Raw genomic sequence first — 23,046 nt, forward strand, 5'->3', positions numbered from 1 at the left:
AATTACATTTTTTAAATACACATTTAATATAGTGTTTTGTGTGGCGGATGAGTTGCAATACCGAACTATTCGTTGAAGCAATATCCGCTCAAAAGTTAATTCTGATTAATGATTCTTTCATTGTTTAAATGTTAATTTAAATGTTAGATTTATCCGTCAGATTGTGCAATGTAGCATTGTGTAATCTCAACGCTACTTTGATAGTAATGGACATTTATCAAATATGCTTCTGATTAGACACGTCCGCGAGCACCGGAAATTTCACATTCACACGAACGTATTTTAAGATGTCCAGTTACACATCTTTAGTTATTATCCAATTGCAATTTTGCACATCAGCTATCGATTAACTAGGTCAAACTGATCGCTATCCACGGTATTTCACAGGAAACTGTCCATAATTCTCCCTAGACGGATATTTGTAGGTATTCGAGTGTCAGTTCCTTTAATTAATAAATATCATAAAGTCGAAACAATAAAATGAATTAGAAAATATTTCTTTTTTTACTTTTGTTTTTTATTCTTTATATGCATTTATGTAACTTACTCTCGGTACTGTCTTTCCAAAGCAGGAATTCCTTTTTGCAAAAATCGACCGCGGAAACGACGTTCTTGAAGCCACATCGAGCAACACCTATCTGATAATGCCCAGACGTCCTGTGTACGCACGAAATTTTTAAATATCTGCGGTTGAGCGTACGGAATTTCGTTTGTCGGTTCAAGCGATAGAGTGCGGCCGCGAGTTCACCGTACGATAGCGAAACAAATGTCACGATAATTTGTCGCCGAGAATGAGAGCGAACATAGTACGGTGCGTAGAATGTGATTACACGCGAATAACTACTAATAGTTTGGTATTACACAATGTACCGCATTATGTCTGGTACTTTTTCTGTATATCTTATCTGCAGACTCTGCATATCTGACCCTTGTGGCTTCACTTCCTTCCTTCCTCCGCAAGTAATGACTAAGAAATGCGAAGGATGAGACTGTGAAGTGGGATGGAAGTCAAGAACCACCGCTGCTGATTGCACTTGAATACTTTTACAGCGGGCGAAGCGACAACTTGGTTCCGGCGTTCCATAACGCGGCCCCATAATGAACGCAGAAGAAGACACTCAGTGATCAGTAATCAGTGATCAGTGACGTTTGATGTATATCTTCGACATCGCAAGCTCAACAATAAAGACACAAAGCGTCTGTAAAATTGGAAACAAGTGTTTAGTGTTTTAATCGTCGGGCAATAAAGAGCAATAAAATGAGTAGACCAGGAAGCGCGGACGCTGGCAAGGATTGGTACGAGTGTATCAATTGGTTGACGAGATGCGGTGTGTTGGGAGCAGATCACAAGGCCAATGGACCAGATGCGACCGCATTTGATCTTGCTTATGTGTTGCAAGATGGTGTTCTGTTGTGCAATCTGCTGAACATCATGCACCCAGGAAGCATAGATGTGAAACATGTGAACCAAAAACCACAGTTGGTTCAGTTTCTTTGCCTGCGCAACATTAAAATGTTCCTGACGGTGTGCTCGAACGTTTTCGGTCTATCTGAGTCGGAACTGTTCGAACCAGCTATGCTGTTTGACTTGTCTAATTTCCATCGCGTTCTCTGCACGCTCTCTGCCTTATCGAATTGTTCGCGATTCAGACGAAATAGTATATAGTAAATAATTTTTTTGTTTTTACATTTCTTGGCATCAAGCTTGAGATTATGATTAATTAATTAGAAACTTATTGCAGTGGTTTTTCCATTGGTCATGTAAAATCGCAAGAAAATATAAATTCAAGGTAATTAAACGTTGTAATTTTTCTTAGCATCCATGCTTTAGTTTATGTACTGTTCTTTTATGTTTTTATGTCACAGCTATGAGGAAATATACCAGAGAATTAGGCTACACGATTATGATGACGCAGACTGCAGAATAAAAACTTGTATCTTCGAGGAGGGCGAGTATAGCACTTTTTACAGCTACCCTCAAAGCGAGAAGATTTACCAGAATGTCTGTGGTTTGCATCTGTCGCCTCCTCCGTTTATTATGCAGGTCATTTTCTCACAGTTATTAAAGAATAGATCAGCGGAATAGAAGCTTTTCTTTATTATTAAAATGATTAATTATTATCGTTATCCACATGATGTCTTGTGCTTGATATTGAACTATAATTGTCACAAAATACTCTTCTTATCGAGGTAATTTCTGCAATAACAGAGTGATGCCGGAGGCAAGAAGAGGGATTACGTGATTCAAGAACTCGTAGACACCGAGCGAAACTATATGGAGTTTCTCAATAGTCTGCTTAAACATTTCGCCCGACCGTTATCATCGCTATTGCGACCCGAGGATTCCGCCCGTATCTTCTTCGGCCTCAAAGAACTCTCCGAAATTCACGCGGGTTTCCATAGTCAATTGTGCAAGACGCGAAACAGTGCCGTGATCGCTCAAATTTTTCTGGACTGGAAAAAGAAGTTTCTCATCTACGGTGATTACTGCGCAAATCTTACTACTGCACAGAATACTTTACAGGAAACCTGTGCACGTAATGAAGTGATCAATCAGGAAGTTATCGTAAGTCCGTTAGCGTAAATCGTAAAATCGTAAAATCAGAAAATCAAGAGAAAATTGAAAACTTTATATTTTGCAAGTACCTATATTAAACTGTCTATAAAATAAATCATTACTTTATGAAAATATTGTTTCGGAAAAAATATGAATGATATTTAGATATAGAAATAATGTGTATTTTTGAACTGTGACATTAATATCTTGACAATAATATCTATTACAGAGATGCCAAATAGAAGCTAACAATAATAAATTCAAACTATGTGATATATTACCTGTACCGATACAGCGACTGCTTAAGTACCAGTTATTATTGGATAAATTAATCAAGGAGACTCCTTGTGAGTGGGTCGAGGATTATCAAGTATTGATGAAAGCACAGGAAGCGATGATCGACATCATTCAATATACAAATGAAGTGAAATGCGACTCTGATACGTTAGACATCATCAAGGATATTCAAGCATCGATAATGGCTTGGGATGCGCCTGAAGATATGCAGTTGAAAAATTTTGGCCGGTTACTTCGCGATGGCGAGCTCAAGGTTCACTTAAAGCTTTCTTAAATAAAGGAACATTTTCACGAAGTTGGCGCGCAGAAACCTGCTTGACGACAATGTTAATTATAAAATCACTTAATCAAAATTTAACTATCACTTGAGAATCTCTTTCATGATATTATAATGCAGACTATTATTTTGGAATAAATTAAGTTTGAGATAAGTTATGCATCTTTTCCATATCTTAATTTAGCATTAAATATATATAGATATGCAATATATGTGTATATTGTTACAAAGATTACACCATCATAATCCGTTAAGATAATATCACTAAAAATAAAATCTGCGAATAATATTATAGAGAAATAACGTAGATAATATAAATTCTAGAAAAAAAACATACGATGAATAACACAACTAATTTGACATAATATGCAAAATGTTGCTAAATTAATTTATTTTGCAGGTAAAACCTCAAGGCGATTTGCGAATAAAAACTCGTTATGTATTTGTATTCGAACAGATGATGTTAATCTGCAAGCCTGGTAAGGCGGACCAGTATCGTTACCGGGAAACCCTGTGGTTAAACGATTATAAATTGGAGTATCATACAAACAAAATCATACGACACTCATTGAGCAAAAGTTCACGACGGCCCTACGAATGGCTACTTGTACATAAGCAGACATGCACGATGTACACGTTATATGCACGAACAGAGGAGCAGAAACAAATATGGATAAAGACGTTACAAAAGGCAATGGACAACATCAACCCCGAAGCTTGTCGTAATACTAATCATAAATTTAAGTTTACAACATTCGATACTCCCAATAGTTGTCTTCGGTGTGATAAATTCCTCAAAGGTCTGATATTGCAGGTAAAGTACAATAAAAAATAAATAAAATAAAAAGTTAAATAAAAAATAAAAAAAGTTCACATACGGTGTTAAAGTTTTTTTTTCTATAAATATAAAAGGATAACATAATTTTCTCTAGAAGTTCTCTTTCTAAAGAACTTTCTTTTATAATGTTGGAATACAGAATATTGTAAAAGTTTAATGATGGATATCGTTTCATATTTTTATGTGATTTTTAAGTAATTCATCTTCTTACATAGGGCTACAAGTGTGAAATGTGTCACTTAGCTGTACATAAGCATTGCATTGCTGACGCAGGTCATTGTATGCCAAAGCCGCTGTCGCCGACATCGTCGTCGCCGACATTGTCGTCGCCGACATTGTCGTCACCAACATTGTCATCACCGATATTGCCGTCGCCGACATTACCGTTGCCGCCGCGACCTAATGTAGCTAGGTATTCCTATCTGACGTGATACCATGTATGCAGATTTTAGCGTCCTGGTTTTCTTGATTATATTATATTTGCGCGAAACACAGTGATAAAATATTTCAGCAACGATTTTTAATTTACGAGTAATATATTCTACCAAGGTTCTATGTTGCATTAAAACATGCGTATCTTCACATCAGCATTGCCAATATATTGTATACATAAAATTAAAATATATTGTATACATAATATGCAACTACTTCTCTACGAGAAAATATTATTTTGTAGAATATGTTCATTATTAAATGTCAAATAATATTTTCCTGACTTTACACATTATTTGAATAACGAAATTACGTGTACATGTTGAATACACATGTATGTGTGCGCTACTATGCGCAGCGAGAGTAATTATTATTGTTATGTATTATTGCAATTAGATCTCTTAACTAACAAACTCTATCAACTAAATTGTTGATAAAAGCACTAAACTTGCACTGCACCGAAACGCCTGGGACATGGTTCCGCATCGTTCACAGCATGTCGATAGTTTTCCCAGACTTTCCGATTGTTGAAACAAACAGTTCCGCCACCTCGTATGTACTGTGTATCCTGCAATATATATATAAAAACGAGATTGCGATTAATGTATTTTACATTCCTTTAGCGAATTAAGTCCCAAAGATACATGTACAGAAATTTGATAATCGTAATCTCAGTTGTACAAGAGTTTTCGCTACTTTAAAAAGATAAGTGATTTAACCAATTATTATTTTTAAATTCTCTATTTAATTGTATATTTCTGTTCTTCATAACATTTAGGTTTATCCATGTTTTACTTTGCGCTATCAAGAAGAGAGATTATATAATACCTGCGATTTACAGATGTAGTTAATATCAAATTTTTTTGAAAAGTGTTAAAAGGCGCACACTTACCGCTCGATTAATATCACCAATACAGGTCCAAGTTTTATTCTGTTTTCCTTCGACAGACACTGCCCACTTGGAATGATCGCGACTGCTCTTGAAATCAACATCAACCCCTTTCAAATATATGGATTGCACATTGTAGACTCTATTAAAGTAATAAATAATTATATTAAAACAGAATATAATTGAAATTTATATAGCGATTGAAACAAACAGTTATGACAGTACTTTACGCGCGCGCAATCTGATGGCAACCTTCCTCGCCCATTCAACCATGTTTCCGCAAATAAATCAGCTTGCAACGTCGATGCAACAAATTGATCGTACAAGTCTACAAATTAATACAAAACACTGTAGAATTATATAAAAACATTACTCATATTACATATGGGAAAATATTTTCTCCTATTTGCCAATAAATAAAATAAACAATTCAAAATTAAAAGCGCAAAAATTTTTCATTATGAAATTTGACAAACAAAGTTTCATTTTAATCAAAAGAATTGCTCAGTAATATTTATATAGCGCAATAACAGTTTGAACACATTTTTATATAGAAATATATAAAACTAAAAAATCAATAATAAATTAATAAAGAATAAATTAATCATCGGAACACGTCATTTCGAAGGAAAATATTTGCAGCATATATACATGTAAAATGTCGTATGTTGTGCACATATTAGTACATATAAGAATGCCAGACGTGTTTACCTTTCTGCCACTTATCGCTTTTGGCAAATGACAGGAATGTGGTGGAGCCTGATGATTTCAACGTTACTTTACTAGTGAAGGGCGCATGTCTGATACGCTTCTGTTTGGCCGCCTTTGTAAGCACCGGGAACTTCGCGGCGAACGTGTTAAGGATGTTCCTTCGGTATATTATTATCTGATTGTACATCATTTGTTGCCCGACCAAGTCGAACTGATCGTTGTCCATCGAGATGCACAGGAAACTCTGTCCATAATGCTCTCCAGACGGTGGATAGCCGTACCCAGATGAATTTCCTGGATCTTCGTCCACAAATCGTTCCTAGGAATACTCATTACAGCTTAAAAATTTATTCTTTATCTTAAAGTCATTTAAAATTTATTTTATCAGGTATATTCTTAAAAGGTATTGATTGTTGAAAATAAAATATTAGAACGCTTATAGATATATACCGGTCTTGTATCATTGCCAGTGTTAGGCACGGGTGGATAATTTGGGACACTGTGTATTAGCCAGAAACCTTGCCGTTGGTTCGCCATCAAAACACCCTTTGCATGACCGTATTTTCCGCTGCTGGGTCTATTAGGCGGATCATCGTTATATAAAAGCCAGAAAAGTTTTTCTGCTTCTGACTAAAATTGAATGTATACAAAATATGTATCATATTTAATTTATATATGTGTGTATGTATGTTACAGGATATGTATCATATTTAATTTATATATGTGTGTATGTATGTTACAGGATATGTGTTCTCTTTGTTTCTTACGTCATTATATAAAGGTGTCAATGTATTTCCCGGCATAGAATTCTTTGCGCTAATATTTTTCGCTGATAATTGCCAACCTTTGTCAACAGTATTGTTCGTCATATACAGATACGCTAATCCACTTTTAATTGTAGGATTGCTACTATGCGATACCTTCGGTAATTTATAAAGTACATACCTAAGTGAATAGGAAGAACGCATATAATTATCATGACAGTAATGTAATAGACGCAATATAATATTTATGATAAGTATCATAAGTATAAGCATTAAAAAAGGATTAAAAAATTATTATGTTTTACTTAAAATTTCTTATATAAAAAGACTAAAAAATAATGACGTTTTACTAAAATATGCACTTTGTTCGATTTTCTAAATTAATTTTGTTATATAAAAATAAATATTAACATAATAGCAATCAATTATTAAAATAATAAAAATAAATTGTTATATAATAAGCAATTTATATGTATAAATTATATGTTCGTGTTAAATTTTGTTAAAAGATGTATTTATATATAAATGCAAAATATCTTAAACTCTTTGATTTTATTCCTTACGGTAAACTATAATGTTTCGCAATCGATGTTATTTTCAAAAAATTATAAAAAAACTCACCAATCAACTACTCGATTGTTTTCATCTCTGCACCGAGGAGCAGCCGTATTTACTGTGTCACATGCGAGCAACAAAATGCTCACACATAATAACGAAAACATTTCCAAGCTTATTGATATTCCAAATCAAGAAAAATCGTAAGTAGAATGACCACTGCTAGTTCAATAAGCAGTTGATCATAAGAGGCGTAAAGTGACAATAAGTACGCACTGCTGCATTTATATATTGTTATTGAACTGATTACGTCAAAATACAAGGCTACAGGAATCGGTTCGATAAGCAGCCCAGTAATATTATTTTCAGTTCATTTAAGCGTATGTCACATTTTTACTCAAGTTCATTCTGAAACACGTGCGAATATATACGTACATTTGCACTTGCCATAATATTGACGGCTGTGAACTTAATACTTTTTTTATCGCTATTTCACTCATACTTAATTAATATCATTCTACAGATGTTCGCGTCAGAAATAGTGGAAAATTTATCACTTGAAAAATTTATCCGCTTATGTAAAAACTATGTGCTTGATGATACATGCTACTGTTGTATGTCGAAAATTCTTTTTATCTCTATTTTAATTGTACATCTCTACATCTTGATATCATTCCGCAGATGTTCGCGATAGAAGCAGTGAAAAATTTATACGCTTATATGTATAGATAAAAATTTCGTGCTTGATTATACACGCCACTGCTCTATATCAAAAATTCAAATAAATTCTTTTGAATAAAACTTTCGAAACATGGATAGTTAAAAAAATTACCAAACGTATAACAGTAAATTATTTTCTAATAAAGGAAACTTGAGTTTTTAGTATGCATCTTTTACAAAATTATGTTAGTCAATACTATCTTACTTATGTCTTTTTATAGAATAAATATATCTCCATAAGTAAACGCTATGTAAATAATGTTGCAAAAAAGTTCCAATTTTGCGAAGTTTTTTATTTTTTATTTTTATAATATTAATTCTGCTTATTTTATTGATTTCTACTATTTTTCTTTTTTACAAAAACAATTTGTAATATTAAGAAATATAATACTTAAACTTGTATTCTGATTAAAACAAAATTTACTCAAAATTAAATTTTATAAAATAAAATTATTTTTCTTCTCCAATTTCTAGTAAAAATTAAAAATAACTTTGTATAATTTTTACTTTTTTAAGCATCTGTAAGACAAAATTATCCGAATTTTCAAATATTCAATATAAAAGATTTGTGGTTCTACACCCCACGTTTAATATAAAACTTCTCGAAGTAATAAAACTATTTTAAGGATGAATATACATCATATTATAGTAAAATTAACAAAGGCAAATTGATACTGCCTCCTCCGCAAGCAGATAACGTCAAGGCAATCGCGCGCGCATCGCCCTCGCACGCCACTTATGTGCCTATGTTCACCATGGTAACCTTCGTGAATGCAACAGGCCAACAGCGTCACACGAAGAAATCTTTGATGAATGCGTGAGATACCCATAAACACATTCGTCTAAGAAAAACGTATTTACCTGCGACCTTTTCCTACGATCTAGCTCTTCGGCTGATGACATCGATACATTATTGTAGAATATACATTCGTTGCATGACGTAAGAAAGGCAAAAACCACGGGAAGAATAGCGCTCGCAGGATTACTGATGACGTCACATGCAGTGCTCCCCATGAGCATGATGCATTCAGATGATATGTTGTACAATCCGAGATGTAACGCGAAGTCTTTTCGTAACAAATGATCTGTACTTAATGCGATATAATCTTCATTAAATTTATTCAAAGATGATAGAAACAAAATAAATGTTTATAGTATTGATCACTCTTCAAAAGTAAAGCGAGAAGAGATTTTTTATTTCTAAAGAAATAAAAAGAAAATAGCATACAAGACCAATTTATTCCTCTTTTGCATTTTGTACTTATTACATGCATATTTCTTTTAATATTTTGAAATGAAATATATTTTTATGAGTTAAAACTTCACCCTAATTTATTAATATTTTACTTCATTGTTTATCAGAAAAAATAAAAGAAGTCATGTCTATCTATTATACGTTCCTTTCAATCCTCTTTTTTTAACTGAAAGCAACTTTAACAAAAATTATCGTCAAACTTTTAGTAAATAAATCAAGGAACGGAAAACAAATAGAAAGGATGACCACTTTGAATTTTATAGCGCGAAACCGAAGTCGATATACCACGTTCGAGCGCTCGACTGCTGCGATGTTAGCCAACTTCATGCAACTATCCTTAATTGTGTGGCGTACGAAGCAGCGCAATTGTTAAAATACGCTCTCATACACGATATTTCGCATGCAAAAACTACATAAAAGCATCGAAAGTAAAAGATTCTTCAAAATACAAGCACGTGATAAAAATCATCGTAACAATTAAATAAATAACAGCAATAAAATTTGCGAGTTTTCCTTTTCTTATTTCCCATGTTCATTCACGTAGCTCACTCACTTCAACATTTTTTCTTTACTACGAAGACATCGATTTCCCCATAAATCGATCGCAGCTGCTGCCCGTAGACGCGCGTGGTTCCCGAGCGGCTACAGCCGGGCCTGCGAGATCTCCAAAACGGAGTCGTCCATCGGTCGACGGTCGTTCGTGTGGTTGTGTGGCGGCCGCGCGAGTTCGCCTGCGTGCGGTGAGAACGCGGAACGAACGTCGCGATAAAATCGCGCTGCCGAGCATGGACGAGCTGCTCGCGACGTGCAGCACGGGGTTACGCGCGCACCAGGAGTGACACTCTTCGTGTTCCGTGTGCATATCCGCCGTGTGTATGCACCGTGTCCTTTCTCTCTCCCCTTTCTCGCTCCCTCTCTCTTTCTCTCTCTCTCTGTCTTCTCCGCAGACTCCCGTATCTGTCTCTCGTGGTCTTCCTATCTCGCTAGCAACGACGAAGGGATAGGGCCAACGATGAGATCGTAAAGTGGGATAGGATCGAGGGCCGCTTGGATGTCGCTGCAACGTCGAGATCTGCCGTGACAACGATCGACGCGATGCCTTGGTTCCGGCGTCCCCTTGACGCGGCCGTTTGACGAACGTACGACGGAGAGAAGACGCTCGGTGGTCAATCGACCAGTCACAACGATTAGGAGAGGCGATAAGAAAGAGGGACACCCGCGATTCGATCGCGCGGATCGGGGAGCCTCGCGGGTTCCGAGTTATGCGACGAGTCGTTGTGTCATATGAGGACTCTCCTGCTCTTGGCAGCGTATAATGAGATCGTGAGGTCTCGTCGCGTGTCGCACTGATTGCAACCTTTGTGATGCTTGAAGGATGCGCTCTCGAGCATTAGCGTGGATTCGAATTTAACGTTAGTACTGATTGTTATTTCTTTATACTTTATTCACACACGCACACATTATTATATTATGTATGAAATAATATATACATTAATGTATAGTCATCGTCTGGCATATATAGCATCAATTATTATTATTATTACATTATTTTATATGTCACAATAATTATTACGTATAAAATAAAAGATGATACTTTTATACATTTATTACAGGATATTACATAGTCGATGTATTTTGTGATGTTCATGATATTGCTAAAGCTCATGAAAAATAGTCATCACAATTTAATACTAGATACTTTGTAAAAGTTTAATTTCTTACCATGCAGTTATCTATTCTTTAATCCTTTATGATGTAATAAATATTAACAGACTTCTTATATATTTATATTTTATTACTTATAATATTCTTATTATAAATTTTCTGTTTTCAATAGGGTACAACGTGATGAACATCGTTGAAACCTTAAGCCCAACAGAGAAGGGACAAAGCAGTTGCCAGATCGAATCCTTAACGCTCTAATCAGCTTACGATAAAAAAAATAATAAAAATGAACAGAACGGACAGCACGGACGCTGGCAAGGGCTGGTACGAATGCGTCTGCTGGTTGACGAGATGCGGTGCGTTACGAGCGGATCATAAAGCTAACTGGCCACAGGCGACAGCGTTTGATCTCGCTTATACGTTGCGGGACGGTGTTCTGCTGTGTAATCTGCTGAACATCGTGGATCCAGGATGCATAGACATGAAGGACGTGAACCAGAAGCCGCAAATGGCGCAGTTCCTCTGTCTGCGCAACATCAAAGTGTTCTTGTCGGTGTGCTCGACCGTCTTCGGGCTCTCCGATTCGGAGCTCTTTGAACCATTTATGCTGTTCGACCTGTCCAACTTCCATCGCGTTCTCTGCACGCTCTCCACCTTGTCCAATTGTCCGCGGCTCAGGCGAAAGGGTATACCGTAAGTAATGAATTGACTCTGCGTTTCTCGGCGCCGACACTTAAATTATCGTCGATTAATCAAAAGATAAATCTCATTACAGTGGTTTTTCTGTCGGTCATGGGAAATCGCAGGAGGACATATACAAAGATCTGCAAAGCGCTGGCGCAGGGTAAGGATCTGTTACTCGAACTCTGGTATTTTGATTAAGTTTGCAATATTCATTGACGAAAGAAAGTGTCACGAATATTGTGCATCAGTCGTAGAGACCAAAGTTTCTTGCAAAGAAATTTACGTTTTCCTTCATGAAGTTGGCATAGGCGTACATTTGTTCCTCAAATAAGAAAGGGGAAAAATTTTTTAAATAATTGTACAATCTGCTTCTGAGAAAGCGAAAAGAGAACGTCAGTAATTTTTATTAACTGATTTAGCGCCATGTCCGGATTGGTGGCATTTACCATAAAAACTAGAGCTGTGGATGTAGATGATGAGTCCCACGTTTATCACGAATTGCTCTGCTTCTCGAGCAATTCTCAGTCCGAGTGGCCTTCCGCAGAGAAGGTATATGCCATCGTGCCTCACAACTTCACTGTTTTGCAAAGCATTTTGCTGAGAAAACGGCCGTTATTGTATCGGAACTCCTTACTACTGAATAATCAGATACAATATGAAACCAATGAGTAAACCTGAAAAGTGCAATGTTTTAGAACCAAGCGTCGTATTTTTCCCGTTAATAAATCAAAATCAAAATAAATTAATCAAATATTTTATCAGTTACTTGTGTGACGTTTTTAATATTATCGTGGCATTAAAGTTTCAACTTGCTAAAATTATGCAGCTATATATTTTATCAAATGTAATGAATTTGAATTACATATTTCTCGTAATATATACATTACACGCTATTATATTAGTCAACTTAATAAATTATGTATGAGATACAATAATGGTGGCATTGTTTTATTCATAATGCTGAAGTTGACTTGTGGCAACTCATCATACCGATCGCAATCGACATCGCCGTCGCTGGCAGAAAGTTGTTATAACTTTTTTTAATCGTGTCATTCACACATATAATTTGGTTAATAAAATTTCGCAAACTCTGTTAGCGTGCATGTGCTGTAGTATGCATGTGCCGTATTCTTTTATGTTTTTATGCTAAAGCCGCGAGGATGAAGGACGTCGTAAGAGGTTTAGGCGACGGGAGGGTGACGAGGCAGGCGGCGGCGGGGATAATGAGGACCCGGTCGCCGAGGAGGATGGGTATGGAGCTTTTTGCAGCCACGCGCAAAGCGAGGAGATCTACCAGGACCTCTGTAGTTTGCACTTGCCACCTCCTCCGTCTGTTGCGCAGGTCATCCATTTATTCCTATTCGGTTATAAACATTTCTTTAAGTTTTAATTGTGCACAACGTGCCTCTGAAATCTTCTGCTCTTTGGCTACGAAATTGCCTATTAAAAACTTTGAAGAAGGGCAGTTGATGAGAGACACTCTGTGTTTAAAGGACACACAAGGATTGCATGGAGATTTATGAGGTGTTAATTTAATCATTAAAGATAAAGAATAGGCCAGTCACAGCTTTGTTTTATTTATCATTTGCGCATTTACGGGTGATCAATTTTTTGTTGTTTACTATATGCGACGCTTTACAGCTTATAAATCGAGATTGTTGCATTGGAACTCGCGCACTGTGCATTATAAAACGCCTTTTCTCATTGAGGCAATTTCTGCACAACAGGGTGGCGGTATTGCCGGTGGCGAGAAGAGGGATTACGTGATTCAGGAACTCGTAGAGACCGAACGGAACTATACGGAGGTTCTCAGTAGCTTGCTCAGACATTTTGCCCGACCGTTGTCATCGCTATTGCGACCCGAGGACTCCGCCCGCATCTTCTTCGGCATCAAGGAGCTCGCGGAGATTCACGTGGGCTTCCATAGCCAGCTGCGCAAAGCGCGGAACGGTGCCGCGCTCGCCCAGGTCTTTCTCGACTGGCGAGAGAAGTTCCTCATCTACGGCGATTACTGTGCGAACCTCACCCTCGCACAAAATACTTTACAGGAAGCTTGTGCGCGTAATGAAGTGGTCAATCAGGAAGTTATTGTGAGTCTCGTAGCGTAAATCATAAAATCGTGGAATCACAGGATTAGGACAAAATTGAAAACTTGTTTAACATATTTTATATATTTTATTGAACTTATTTAATATATTATTTAATATATTAAACTAATAGTCCCTAAAAGAAATTATTAATTATTACTGGAAAACTTATAGCTTCGGAAAAAAGTATGCTGCATAAAATTACGAATATGGCAATAGCGTTTGCATTTGAATTGTCCCGACATTTAATATCTATTACAGAGATGCCAACAAGAAGCTAACAACGGTAAATTCAAACTACGTGATATATTGTCCGTACCGATGCAGCGAGTGCTCAAGTATCATTTATTGTTGGATAAATTGGTCGAAGAGACACCTCGCGAATGGGTCGAGGACTGTCGCGCGTTGACGAAAGCGAGAGAAGTGATGGTCGACGTCGCTCAGTACATAAACGAGGTGAAGCGCGACTCCGATACACTGGACATCATTAAGGATATTCAGGCGTCCATAGTCGATTGGGATGTGCCCGAGGACGCGCAACTGAAGGACTTCGGCCGGTTACTTCGCGACGGCGAGCTCAAGGTCCGCCTAAATCTTTCTCGAACAAGGGAACGCACACGTTTGCGTCGTGAATGATCGTTGACTTGATTTATTTTACAGGTGAAAGCTCATGGCGACCAGCGGATAAAAGCCCGCTACGCGTTCGTCTTCGAACAGGTGGTGTTAATCTGTAAAGCCGGTAGGGGAGACCAGTACTGTTACCGGGAGACTCTACGACTGGACGATTACAGACTGGAGGATCATATAGGTCGACGAACATTGGGCAGGGACTCACGTTGGTCCTACCAATGGCTACTTGTACATAAGCAGGCGTACACGGCGTACACGCTATACGCGCGGACAGAGGAGCAGAAGCAGGTATGGATAAAGGCGCTGCAAGACGCGATGGACAACGTCAACCCCGCGGCCTGTCGCAATACCAATCACAGGTTCAAGCTGACGACGTTTGACGCTCCCCGAAGTTGTCAACGGTGCGGCAAGTTTCTCAAAGGCCGGATATTCCAGGTACAGTTGGCTCGGTATAGTGGTCAGTCAGTCCTTCATATCAATCGCATGACAAATTGGCATTTCAAGCTTGTTATAAGTTTATGTTAAAATTATTAAATTTATGTTAAGAAATGTTAGGAAGTTAGATTTACGAATGAATGAAAGTTTGCCGCATCATTTAAATAAATAAATAATAAATTTTTCAATAAATTGTCTTATTGCTGCATAGGGCTATAAATGCGAGATATGCCGCCTAGCTGTGCACAAGCAGTGCATCGCGCACTCGGGTCGCTGCATGCCGACGCCGCCGTTACCATGCGAGCGTGCGCTCTCCGTTAAGTTATGGTTCGTCGGGGAAATGGGCAGGGACACAGCTTCCACCAAGTTGGAGTCTCGTGAGGATGGCACGTACATGTTGCGTATTCGTCCAGCCGGACAAATACGTCTCAAGCACGAAACCAATTACGCACTCAGCATCAAGTAAGTTCCCGGTTTCCCAAAAATATTTATTTTTATTTAAAATTTATTTTTTTCCTATATTTTTTTATTTAAACAAATATTTCCATATTACGTGCTACGATATTTTTCAGAGCGGCTGGAGCGGTGAAACACATTCGAGTGTTCAAGCGAGACGTGGATGGCGCGGATCTATACTATCTCAGCGAGTCCCGCTTCTTCAAGAGCGTCGTCGAGCTCGTCGAGTACTATGAACGCGCGTCGTTATCGGAAAACTTCGAAAAGCTGGATCAGCGTCTTTTATGGCCGTACCGGTGCGTCCTAGCTACGGCGCTGTTCGACTTTCGCGGCAGTGAGCGCAACCAGTTGAGCTTACGACGTGGTTGTCGAGTCGTAATACTGAGCAAGGAGGGTGATGCCAAAGGATGGTGGAAGGGTAAAATAGATAATCAAGTAGGATTTTTTCCAAAAGAGTATGTCCAGGAAACATAGAATTATTAATGTCAATATACAATATATATTAGTACGTTGTTGCGCATGATTGTATCAAACTTCAAAAGCCCTTTATATAATTCTCCTCAAATATTTTTAAATCGCGCTGCAATTTAAGAACTTTCTGTTTTTAATGAAATTACGCAAAAAGCTTTTTTTATCTTGAATAAATTGTAATAACACGCATTATTTCTTCAGAAATTATCTGATGAAAAATCGATATGAAATTGATACGTCATGCGCAACAATCTAATATCTGTTAGCCTTACGGTGGCTGTTAAATGATATATCATGGTAATCATCTGGTGCAATCATGATGATTCTGTTGATGCATACCTCAGTAGGAAATGGACAACTGTACGGTGTTCCGCGTTTGTATAAAATAAGAAAAGAGAATACGATAGATAAATGTATACAATTCGCGTAAAAACTTCGCGTTACCGTTCTTTTATGTTTCACGAGGTCTAAACGCGACCACACGCGTACACTGATGTAGCATACGCCTTGGCGCTACGCTTAAACAAATATATATATATATATATATATATATATATATATATATTTAGCCACGTGTATAGTGTGACTACAGATACGACAACTATTTTTTACTGCGAACGCGGCATTCCTGTTTGTGAGGCGGCGAGATCATAAGGACTAAAGTTGTTTAACCGAGAATGTGCATTTAGAGAAATATACATATAGGTTGCATATGGTAGGATGCCTCTGAAGAAGTGGGAATTGCTTTTGTTTTCTTGAAGAAATCTCGAATCGAGTTCTTTCCAAGAAGAATTACAAAAAAAAACGAACGAGACTACCAAAGAATTTAAAAAATAAGATTTTTATACGTTGATACTATAATTACGGTGATGAGAAATTTTTCGTAAAAAAAAGAAGATTACGTTAACGATTCTCACTTTTGCAGACGTACTACTACATGTACGTGGTAGACTATACGTTGCTGACAACTTTCTTCTTTATGATTAGATTTCAGAGTCAATTGCCAGATATCAATTGTACATACCGTAATCCCTTCAGTACAATTAATGGATACTAGTTACATTGAAATTTTACGAACAAATTCATATTACAGATTATATACAGGATGTTCGGTAATTAAAGGACGGAGGAGATCACTTCTCACTGTGGAACCAAATTATTATATATCTATATTTGTTATAAATTAAACTTTCGTTGTTAATTATAGTTTGAAACAACTATTATCAGTTTTATATCTAGGCGCGTTGAATTTTATAACCTTCTAACGATAACAATGTGTTTTTCTATTTGTTGAGTTGCATAATTTTTTTTATGTATTCAGAGATGTTGAATAATTATATATAAAATTCTTGTTCCTCAAGAGTTGTTTGGAGCAACGCCGAGCTGAAAGCTCATGAAAAGAAGCTGCCTAAAAGTCTTGGCTTATCGCGAGCTCAATTGTAGCGTTCCACTAACCCCCTAATTAAACTAATTAAAATTGTTCAAGTGACAGTAACTTAGGTATTAAGTTCCAGACATTCGGAGATATTAAATCTCTCACTAACGGCCTCTACAATTCGCTCAGTATATCGTTGCTCCGAGCAGCGGAGAATTGTTTAATTACTTATAAAAAATTTATTTGAGAAGAAAAATTGAGAATTATTCTCCTTCCATCGTAGTTATACGCTACTAGTTATCGAACAACTTCTATATGTATACATATATAGATAGACATATATATATATATATATACACATATTATACAAAAATATATTTATCTCATCTATATATCATATATTTTTTATTTGTAAGAAATTAATTTTACTATTTTTTTAATTGTTAGATATATTTTTCTGAGTGTGCCAATAAGATTCTATCAATAAAGGGCCTTATCGAGATGTTATATAAATGCGTATACGACGATTTTTCTCTCACGATCACTATTTTATTAATATCAATCCTTAAGCGTATCAAAAAATTATCTCAATTATCAGTTCTAGGTACCGACTGTTTACGGTACACGATGGCAGCAACTTTCTGTTCTATTCTCTTGCAGCCGGCCATCGAGTACAGATTATGCGGTTCCGGGCCGAAGGTCAAGTGCGACAGTGCCTCCTCCATCATCTCTTTCGTCGGCAGGACGCCGCGTTCCGAGAAAATCCTCAGCAGGCACTTTCTAACGTGCACCTCCTCGAGGGGCAGGAACGGCACGTAATGGTCGATCACGTTAGTCTGTATGGCGTCACTGTGATGGAAACCACCCTTCTCATTGAACGCCCCGTCGGCTATCAGCTTCTCAAAGTCCTGCAACCGGGTGTCGTCCCGCTTCCTGCCCTGTTCCCACAGGCTTGTCAGGTGCTTCACTATCTGAGTGCTGCCGGTGTTCGAGAGGAATATAAAAATAGCTTTGTTCTGAATCATGGATTCGCTGCTCTTGGACGACTTGCGGTAGCTGTAGTAATCCAGGAAGGGCACCAGCACGTTCATCAGGTTCTCTGGCATCTTGTCTACCTCGTCGAACACGAACATCGATTTCTCGCACTGTTTCAAACCCTTCGAAATAATCCTATACAGATCCTCCTATAAAACAAATTACGTACACTTTAATTTTACATTACAAATGAATTTTTAGGAAGGTACCAGAAGCAGGGACTCCTACCTTGTACTCGTCTACTTTCTGTTGTAAGGGAAAGTCGTTGCGACCGTTGAAAAAGTGAAAATATTGGCTCTCAACGCCCTTTTTGTAAAATGCCGTGGCGATCATTTGAGCCACATAATTCTTGCCAGTTCCTGGAGTACCATGAAAACTCATAACAAGTGCCTTGGGCGAGTTGTTGCTTCCCAAGTGTCCTCGTAGTGCAGTTATGATAGTTTCGTGAGCGATTTGCTGTCCGTACAGCTTAGCAGTAAGCATGTACTCCAGCTCTATAATTTTAATGAGTTTTCTGTCTCAAAATGCGGGAAAACATTTTTGCAAGTATGAAAAACTCTAATTTCCAAGGAAATGGAGACGCTGGGTTTTGTTAATGGAGGTATCGTTCTTACATTTAAAAAACGAGCATACAGTTGTACTTACTATCCAAATCGGGTTTAATATATTCGTCCGTACAGCATTCCTGGTACGTACACTTGTAGTTTTCATACACATAATAACCTATGCCGCTTACCACGGAGCCGACTAAACCTAATGTCAACAGTTCGCATCGTGCGGTTGCGATTAACGCAAGAATAAACAAAGGCACCAAAACGTGGCCGGCAAAATTCATGTTTAACCATCGACAACAAAATATTTTTCAGTCTTCTTTTTCCACAGGTACTTCACATAGCAGGTCTTCGCCAGAGCATGTTAAAGTCTCATACTGTATTGAAATGTTACTGGCGTCCTGCTGCATCGTCTTCCAGTCGCGTTAAACTAGATTTATTAATCACAGATTCACAGGATCTCATTTTTTTCGTATAGATATTGTGGAGTCGCGTGAAAGACCAAATGTTAATCGCAAAATTCGATAAGCTTTGAGAGATTAAACGGAAGGGTAAATAAAAGTTTTAAGTTTTAGCACATATTACTAGAAAATAAAAATTTGTGTAATTTATTATCGAGTAAAATCATTCGCAAAAGAAAAGTTTATCTGTCGCATTGCTTGAAATGGAAATTATTCTTAACTATTGTTGAATTAAGGCTATTTCATATCTGCAAAAATTTTAGTCGTAACCGTAAAGTCGCATAAGTGGACCAACTAATCGTCAAACATATTTATTTTGAGAATACTTGACTATGATTGGTCGATTTGTTTACGACTTCGCAATTGCGATTAGAACTTTTCGCACATAATGGTCTCTTTATTCGATTAAATTTTATATAAACTTTAAAAAGTGAGAAACTAATTGGTCATTGCTATAAATTTAATTTATAATACCCTTATAATCTACGATAACAGGTGCGCTTCACTTGGCGCTACAAATGCTTCAAAACACTTTCTGTCCTTTTCCTTCTTTCAAATGCAAAGACGAATAGAAAGTGTTTCGGAGCACTTGTAGATTCAACAATATACTATTTTGCAAACATTAATATTCTATTAAACAATGGCTAGTCAGACTACTAATCGACTTCATGGAAATCGGCCTATAATCGCTATGGTGACCTCGGAGTATCGCAGACCAATCTGAATTACTCGAAATCGCGGAGGTCTGTCTATTCTCTTTAAGATCGAGTCATAAACCGGTAACACGAACCAGTGCAAAATTATTCGTTATAAACATTAGCTTGTGTATGATCGCGATTCGTTCATAATAAGTTCGCCGCACGTTCGCCTTTACTGCTGTTTATTAACAGTCGACGTGAGTGTCAAGTTGCACTCTCGCAAAGAATTCGGCAAAAAAGTGCTGCGTCAATCGTGGCGAGCGCATATCAATTGGAGAACGGCGATCAAGTGAAGCCCCGAGTATAGAAGGAGCCGCTGGTTGACGAAATGGCAGCTGCGGACGGTAAAGATGTTAAAGACGTCAAGAACGACGCCGTCGCTTCATCGGTGAAACTGTTTACGCGAGAGGAAGTGTCGAAGCGCACTGCCAGTACGAAAGACGTGTGGATCATCATTCATGACAACGTCTACGACGTCACGTCTTTCCTCAATGAGGTTTCGATTTTTTCCTCCTTATCGATGATCAGATACAACTGCATCTAATTACTCGAGCTAATTTCATTGCTGCTCTCGTGAGCTGTCTGTAAACTCGTATAGATTTACATCTTTATTGATCTGGTATTCACATAAAATCATGCTCTAATTAAATGTACATTAATTTGCATATTCAGTGATTTTTTGCGGCTAACGTGACTAGCTGAAAGCTTACTGTTTTTTCATTGATATCTAGCATCCCGGAGGCGAGGAGGTACTGCTGGAACAAGCTGGTTATGACGCCACTGAACCCTTCGAAGACATTGGGCATTCCAGTGATGCGAGACAGATGATGGAGCAATATAAAATTGGGGAAATAGTAGAAGTGAGAATGACATTAACTTCATTCATCATCATACCTTAAATTTTCTGAAAGTTTTATTTATACCGTTTACTCAAATGTATTTCAGGAGGAAAGAACCAAAAATACAGGGAAAAAAAGTAAAGGATGGTCTGGTGAATCTGCGGACAGTTCTAGGTATGATCTTTTTTCCATTCGTTTTATCTGTAGCAATTTTTGTTTAAGAACTGTGGACTCTTAGGCCCAGTCCCACAATTTATTTTAACCGGAGTTTAATTTGTTGATGAAGAATTCATACTACGTCCAATGTCCGATGTATGACACTCGATCCAACAGGAGAGTTCGTTTTCTAGAGATTTTACATGTGATGCAGTGTGAATACTCCATTGACGAGTTAAATTCCGGTTAAAGTTGTGGAACTGGGCCTCACATATCGACTTTAACATTTCAATGCTTCTAACATAGGAACCTTGCAGAAAACCATATTCTTCTTGACCAACCTTCTAAAGAATCTTCTCTAAAGTTTTTTCTATATTTATTTGCTGAAATAAATTTTGAACTTCCTTTAATTTCGATTATGTAGGTGGTATGAACATAGACAATTTACTTGTTAAAAAATATCAGTTAAATTCGATTTCATTGTTATTTACATAGTTTGTTTTATATAATTTTTTCTATATACTTTCTATGTGCTTTCTTTTTTTAAATCTTAGATAAGAAAAGGTAAGTGTTACTAGCTAGCATAAATTGCATTTTCTGTTCTTTCTTATCAGTAAAATAAAATTAATTTACTGATTTTACTATTTTACTGATAAAAGAAAATAAATTTTATTTTACTGATTTATTTTAGTTTATTACTTTATAATAAAAGAGTGTTGAAATCTCTCTCTCTCGCTCTCTATAAGTACCTGTATCAATGCTGTTTAATTTTCAGTCTTAATATCGAGTTATTTGCTAAGAACTATCGATCGAAAAAAAGTTGATAAAAGATTCTTTAGTTTCGTTCTTTGAAAAGCCGCCTTTCTGCAATTCTGATTTTAGCAATTAAAGATTTAATTTCATGCATTTCCATAGAATCTCCTGTAGAATATAGGTGGAGAAAGAATATGGAATTAACTCTCTCCTGAATCGAGTAACTCTCACATTTGCGTAACTATAATACAACAAGTGTTCATGCCGTCTAAATTTATAAGGACAGGCTGTTTTTTTTTTCCTTACGAATTATTGTATGCAAATAGTCGATGCTGCATTGTGATCTGATGACTGGCAATTACAGTGGTTCTTGGCGGTCCTGGTTGATCCCGATCGCCCTTGGGATACTTGCAACCCTCGTCTATCGCTATTTCATCAATATTTTCTAATTAAACCATTCCGATCTGGGCCCTTTTCTCCACGTTAATGATTGTTAATGCATACATTATGCGTATATTATATATTGAGTTGATCAGAAAGTCCCTTCCGATTTTTCAATATAAATAAAAGATAGATATCCGAAGGAATTTCTGATTATCCTAATATATTTGTATGTATATATATATATATGTAGATATGCACATATATACATACACAAGCACATATACGTATATGTCTGACGATTAAATTGTTGTACATTTTATCCAAATGTATGTTGCGCACCATTTTAATTGTTTTTTATGAATCAGGTAGCATTTGCTGGCCTAGCATTTAAAAAAAAACAGAGTGGAACGACCGAATATGTATTATAATAATATATAAATAACGCGCATTTATATACTTACATGTATACGTTTGTACACACTGGTATATACATGCATATGTACATGTAGCGTTCACACGCAACGCGTCATTCCTTGAATTAAATGAAATAAATTAGTTTAATTCCATAGAAGAAAGGGCCTTCCCAGTAAAAAGAAGTAAATCCCTCATTCTTAAATCCTTGAGAGTTGCGATAAGATGACGAGTGCAAGAGGATTCGAAAATTATTCCGAAATAACTTCGATCATCGTTCAAGCTGTAAAGAAGCTAAAAGAAGCCATACAATTTCTCATATTATCAGTCTGTTTTGTAACACGAAAATTACTCGAGACAAGCAAGTATCAATGAAAAGGAGAAGAGAGTTGACAATACCTGAGATTATGCGATATTATGTAACAGATATGATTCATTTATAATCATATTTATATATATATATATATATATATATATATACTTGTTTTGCTACAATTTATATATTAATAAATATATAACAGATCGCAAATTGTAGTAGGAATAATATTGTATCTAAATTGTAAGACTTGGAAATTAATATGAAGATATAATTCCTCACTTGTAAATTAACGAATGTAACAGGAATAATATTATATTTCTCAAATATTTTTGTTTTTTTTA

General features: G+C 36.7%; 5 protein-coding genes across 16 annotated transcripts; 3 read left to right on the forward strand and 2 right to left on the reverse strand.

Annotated features, from left to right (window-relative positions):
• The first annotated feature begins 234 nt into the window (after positions 1-234).
• On the forward strand, positions 235-4,429 carry LOC105284111 (protein vav). Its single transcript, XM_011347383.3, has 7 exons — positions 235-1,665; positions 1,743-1,790; positions 1,867-2,044; positions 2,210-2,566; positions 2,787-3,107; positions 3,532-3,945; positions 4,185-4,429. The coding sequence occupies exons 1-7, from the start codon at positions 1,259-1,261 to the stop codon at positions 4,398-4,400; spliced, it is 1,941 nt and encodes a 646-aa protein (XP_011345685.1). The 5' UTR covers positions 235-1,258; the 3' UTR covers positions 4,401-4,429.
• Positions 4,430-4,493: 64 nt separating this feature from the next.
• Positions 4,494-9,985, reverse strand: LOC105284110 (deoxyribonuclease-2-alpha). Of its 10 annotated transcripts, none has more exons than XM_011347376.3 (10): positions 9,849-9,985; positions 8,902-9,107; positions 7,597-7,728; positions 7,387-7,506; positions 6,769-6,946; positions 6,452-6,631; positions 6,002-6,320; positions 5,516-5,618; positions 5,294-5,432; positions 4,494-4,969 (listed from the first exon to the last, which is right to left on the reverse strand). In XM_011347376.3, the coding sequence occupies exons 3-10, from the start codon at positions 7,602-7,604 to the stop codon at positions 4,844-4,846; spliced, it is 1,173 nt and encodes a 390-aa protein (XP_011345678.1). In that variant the 5' UTR covers positions 7,605-7,728; positions 8,902-9,107; positions 9,849-9,985; the 3' UTR covers positions 4,494-4,843. The 10 variants fall into 10 exon arrangements, with proteins under 10 accessions (XP_011345678.1, XP_011345676.1, XP_011345677.1 ...); XM_011347374.2 differs by having other exon boundaries at positions 8,902-9,125; positions 9,849-9,982; XM_011347375.2 differs by having other exon boundaries at positions 8,902-9,130; positions 9,849-9,974.
• A 584-nt stretch (positions 9,986-10,569) lies between these two features.
• Positions 10,570-17,602, forward strand: LOC105284150 (protein vav). 2 transcript variants are annotated; one of them, XM_026970399.1, is made up of 9 exons: positions 10,570-10,707; positions 11,133-11,653; positions 11,736-11,804; positions 12,064-12,193; positions 13,372-13,734; positions 13,993-14,313; positions 14,392-14,796; positions 15,008-15,258; positions 15,369-17,602. In XM_026970399.1, the coding sequence occupies exons 2-9, from the start codon at positions 11,247-11,249 to the stop codon at positions 15,724-15,726; spliced, it is 2,304 nt and encodes a 767-aa protein (XP_026826200.1). In that variant the 5' UTR covers positions 10,570-10,707; positions 11,133-11,246; the 3' UTR covers positions 15,727-17,602. The 2 variants fall into 2 exon arrangements, with proteins under 2 accessions (XP_026826200.1, XP_026826199.1); XM_026970398.1 differs by lacking the exon at positions 12,064-12,193 and adding an exon at positions 12,797-12,986.
• Positions 17,603-17,625: 23 nt separating this feature from the next.
• LOC105284112 (torsin-like protein) lies at positions 17,626-19,474 on the reverse strand. Its single transcript, XM_011347385.3, has 3 exons — positions 18,779-19,474; positions 18,362-18,627; positions 17,626-18,282 (listed from the first exon to the last, which is right to left on the reverse strand). The coding sequence occupies exons 1-3, from the start codon at positions 18,966-18,968 to the stop codon at positions 17,686-17,688; spliced, it is 1,053 nt and encodes a 350-aa protein (XP_011345687.1). The 5' UTR covers positions 18,969-19,474; the 3' UTR covers positions 17,626-17,685.
• A 300-nt stretch (positions 19,475-19,774) lies between these two features.
• On the forward strand, positions 19,775-22,546 carry LOC105284113 (cytochrome b5). 2 transcript variants are annotated; one of them, XM_011347387.3, is made up of 4 exons: positions 19,775-20,339; positions 20,575-20,703; positions 20,789-20,856; positions 21,918-22,546. In XM_011347387.3, exons 1-4 carry the CDS (start codon positions 20,172-20,174, stop codon positions 21,937-21,939), a joined length of 387 nt encoding a protein of 128 aa, XP_011345689.1. In that variant the 5' UTR covers positions 19,775-20,171; the 3' UTR covers positions 21,940-22,546. The 2 variants fall into 2 exon arrangements, with proteins under 2 accessions (XP_011345689.1, XP_011345688.1); XM_011347386.3 differs by having other exon boundaries at positions 19,778-20,339; positions 21,956-22,546.
• The last annotated feature ends 500 nt before the right edge of the window (positions 22,547-23,046 follow it).

The sequence above is a fragment of the Ooceraea biroi genome, chromosome 6 (assembly GCF_003672135.1).
Source record: "Ooceraea biroi isolate clonal line C1 chromosome 6, Obir_v5.4, whole genome shotgun sequence".
Lineage (NCBI taxonomy): Eukaryota > Metazoa > Arthropoda > Insecta > Hymenoptera > Formicidae > Ooceraea > Ooceraea biroi.

Excerpts from the sequence above, each read along its gene's own strand:
- LOC105284111 (XM_011347383.3), top strand. The coding sequence starts at position 1,259 with ATGAGTAGACCAGGAAGCGCGGACGCTGGCAAGGATTGGTACGAGTGT. Across the intron at positions 2,045-2,209 it reads CTCCTCCGTTTATTATGCAG|AGTGATGCCGGAGGCAAGAA; the intron begins GTCATTTTCTCA and ends CTGCAATAACAG. Across the intron at positions 2,567-2,786 it reads TGATCAATCAGGAAGTTATC|AGATGCCAAATAGAAGCTAA; the intron begins GTAAGTCCGTTA and ends TATCTATTACAG.
- LOC105284110 (XM_011347376.3), bottom strand. Across the intron at positions 6,632-6,768 it reads TGACACCTTTATATAATGAC|TCAGAAGCAGAAAAACTTTT; the intron begins GTAAGAAACAAA and ends ATTCAATTTTAG. Across the intron at positions 5,619-6,001 it reads AAGCGATAAGTGGCAGAAAG|ACTTGTACGATCAATTTGTT; the intron begins GTAAACACGTCT and ends ATTAATTTGTAG.
- LOC105284150 (XM_026970398.1), top strand. The coding sequence starts at position 11,247 with ATGAACAGAACGGACAGCACGGACGCTGGCAAGGGCTGGTACGAATGC. Across the intron at positions 11,654-11,735 it reads CTCAGGCGAAAGGGTATACC|TGGTTTTTCTGTCGGTCATG; the intron begins GTAAGTAATGAA and ends ATCTCATTACAG. Across the intron at positions 12,987-13,371 it reads CTCCTCCGTCTGTTGCGCAG|GGTGGCGGTATTGCCGGTGG; the intron begins GTCATCCATTTA and ends TCTGCACAACAG.
- LOC105284112 (XM_011347385.3), bottom strand. The coding sequence starts at position 18,968 with ATGAATTTTGCCGGCCACGTTTTGGTGCCTTTGTTTATTCTTGCGTTA. Across the intron at positions 18,628-18,778 it reads TATTAAACCCGATTTGGATA|AGCTGGAGTACATGCTTACT; the intron begins GTAAGTACAACT and ends TTAAAATTATAG. Across the intron at positions 18,283-18,361 it reads AGAAAGTAGACGAGTACAAG|GAGGATCTGTATAGGATTAT; the intron begins GTAGGAGTCCCT and ends TTTGTTTTATAG.
- LOC105284113 (XM_011347386.3), top strand. The coding sequence starts at position 20,172 with ATGGCAGCTGCGGACGGTAAAGATGTTAAAGACGTCAAGAACGACGCC. Across the intron at positions 20,340-20,574 it reads TCACGTCTTTCCTCAATGAG|CATCCCGGAGGCGAGGAGGT; the intron begins GTTTCGATTTTT and ends ATTGATATCTAG. Across the intron at positions 20,857-21,955 it reads GAATCTGCGGACAGTTCTAG|TGGTTCTTGGCGGTCCTGGT; the intron begins GTATGATCTTTT and ends TGGCAATTACAG.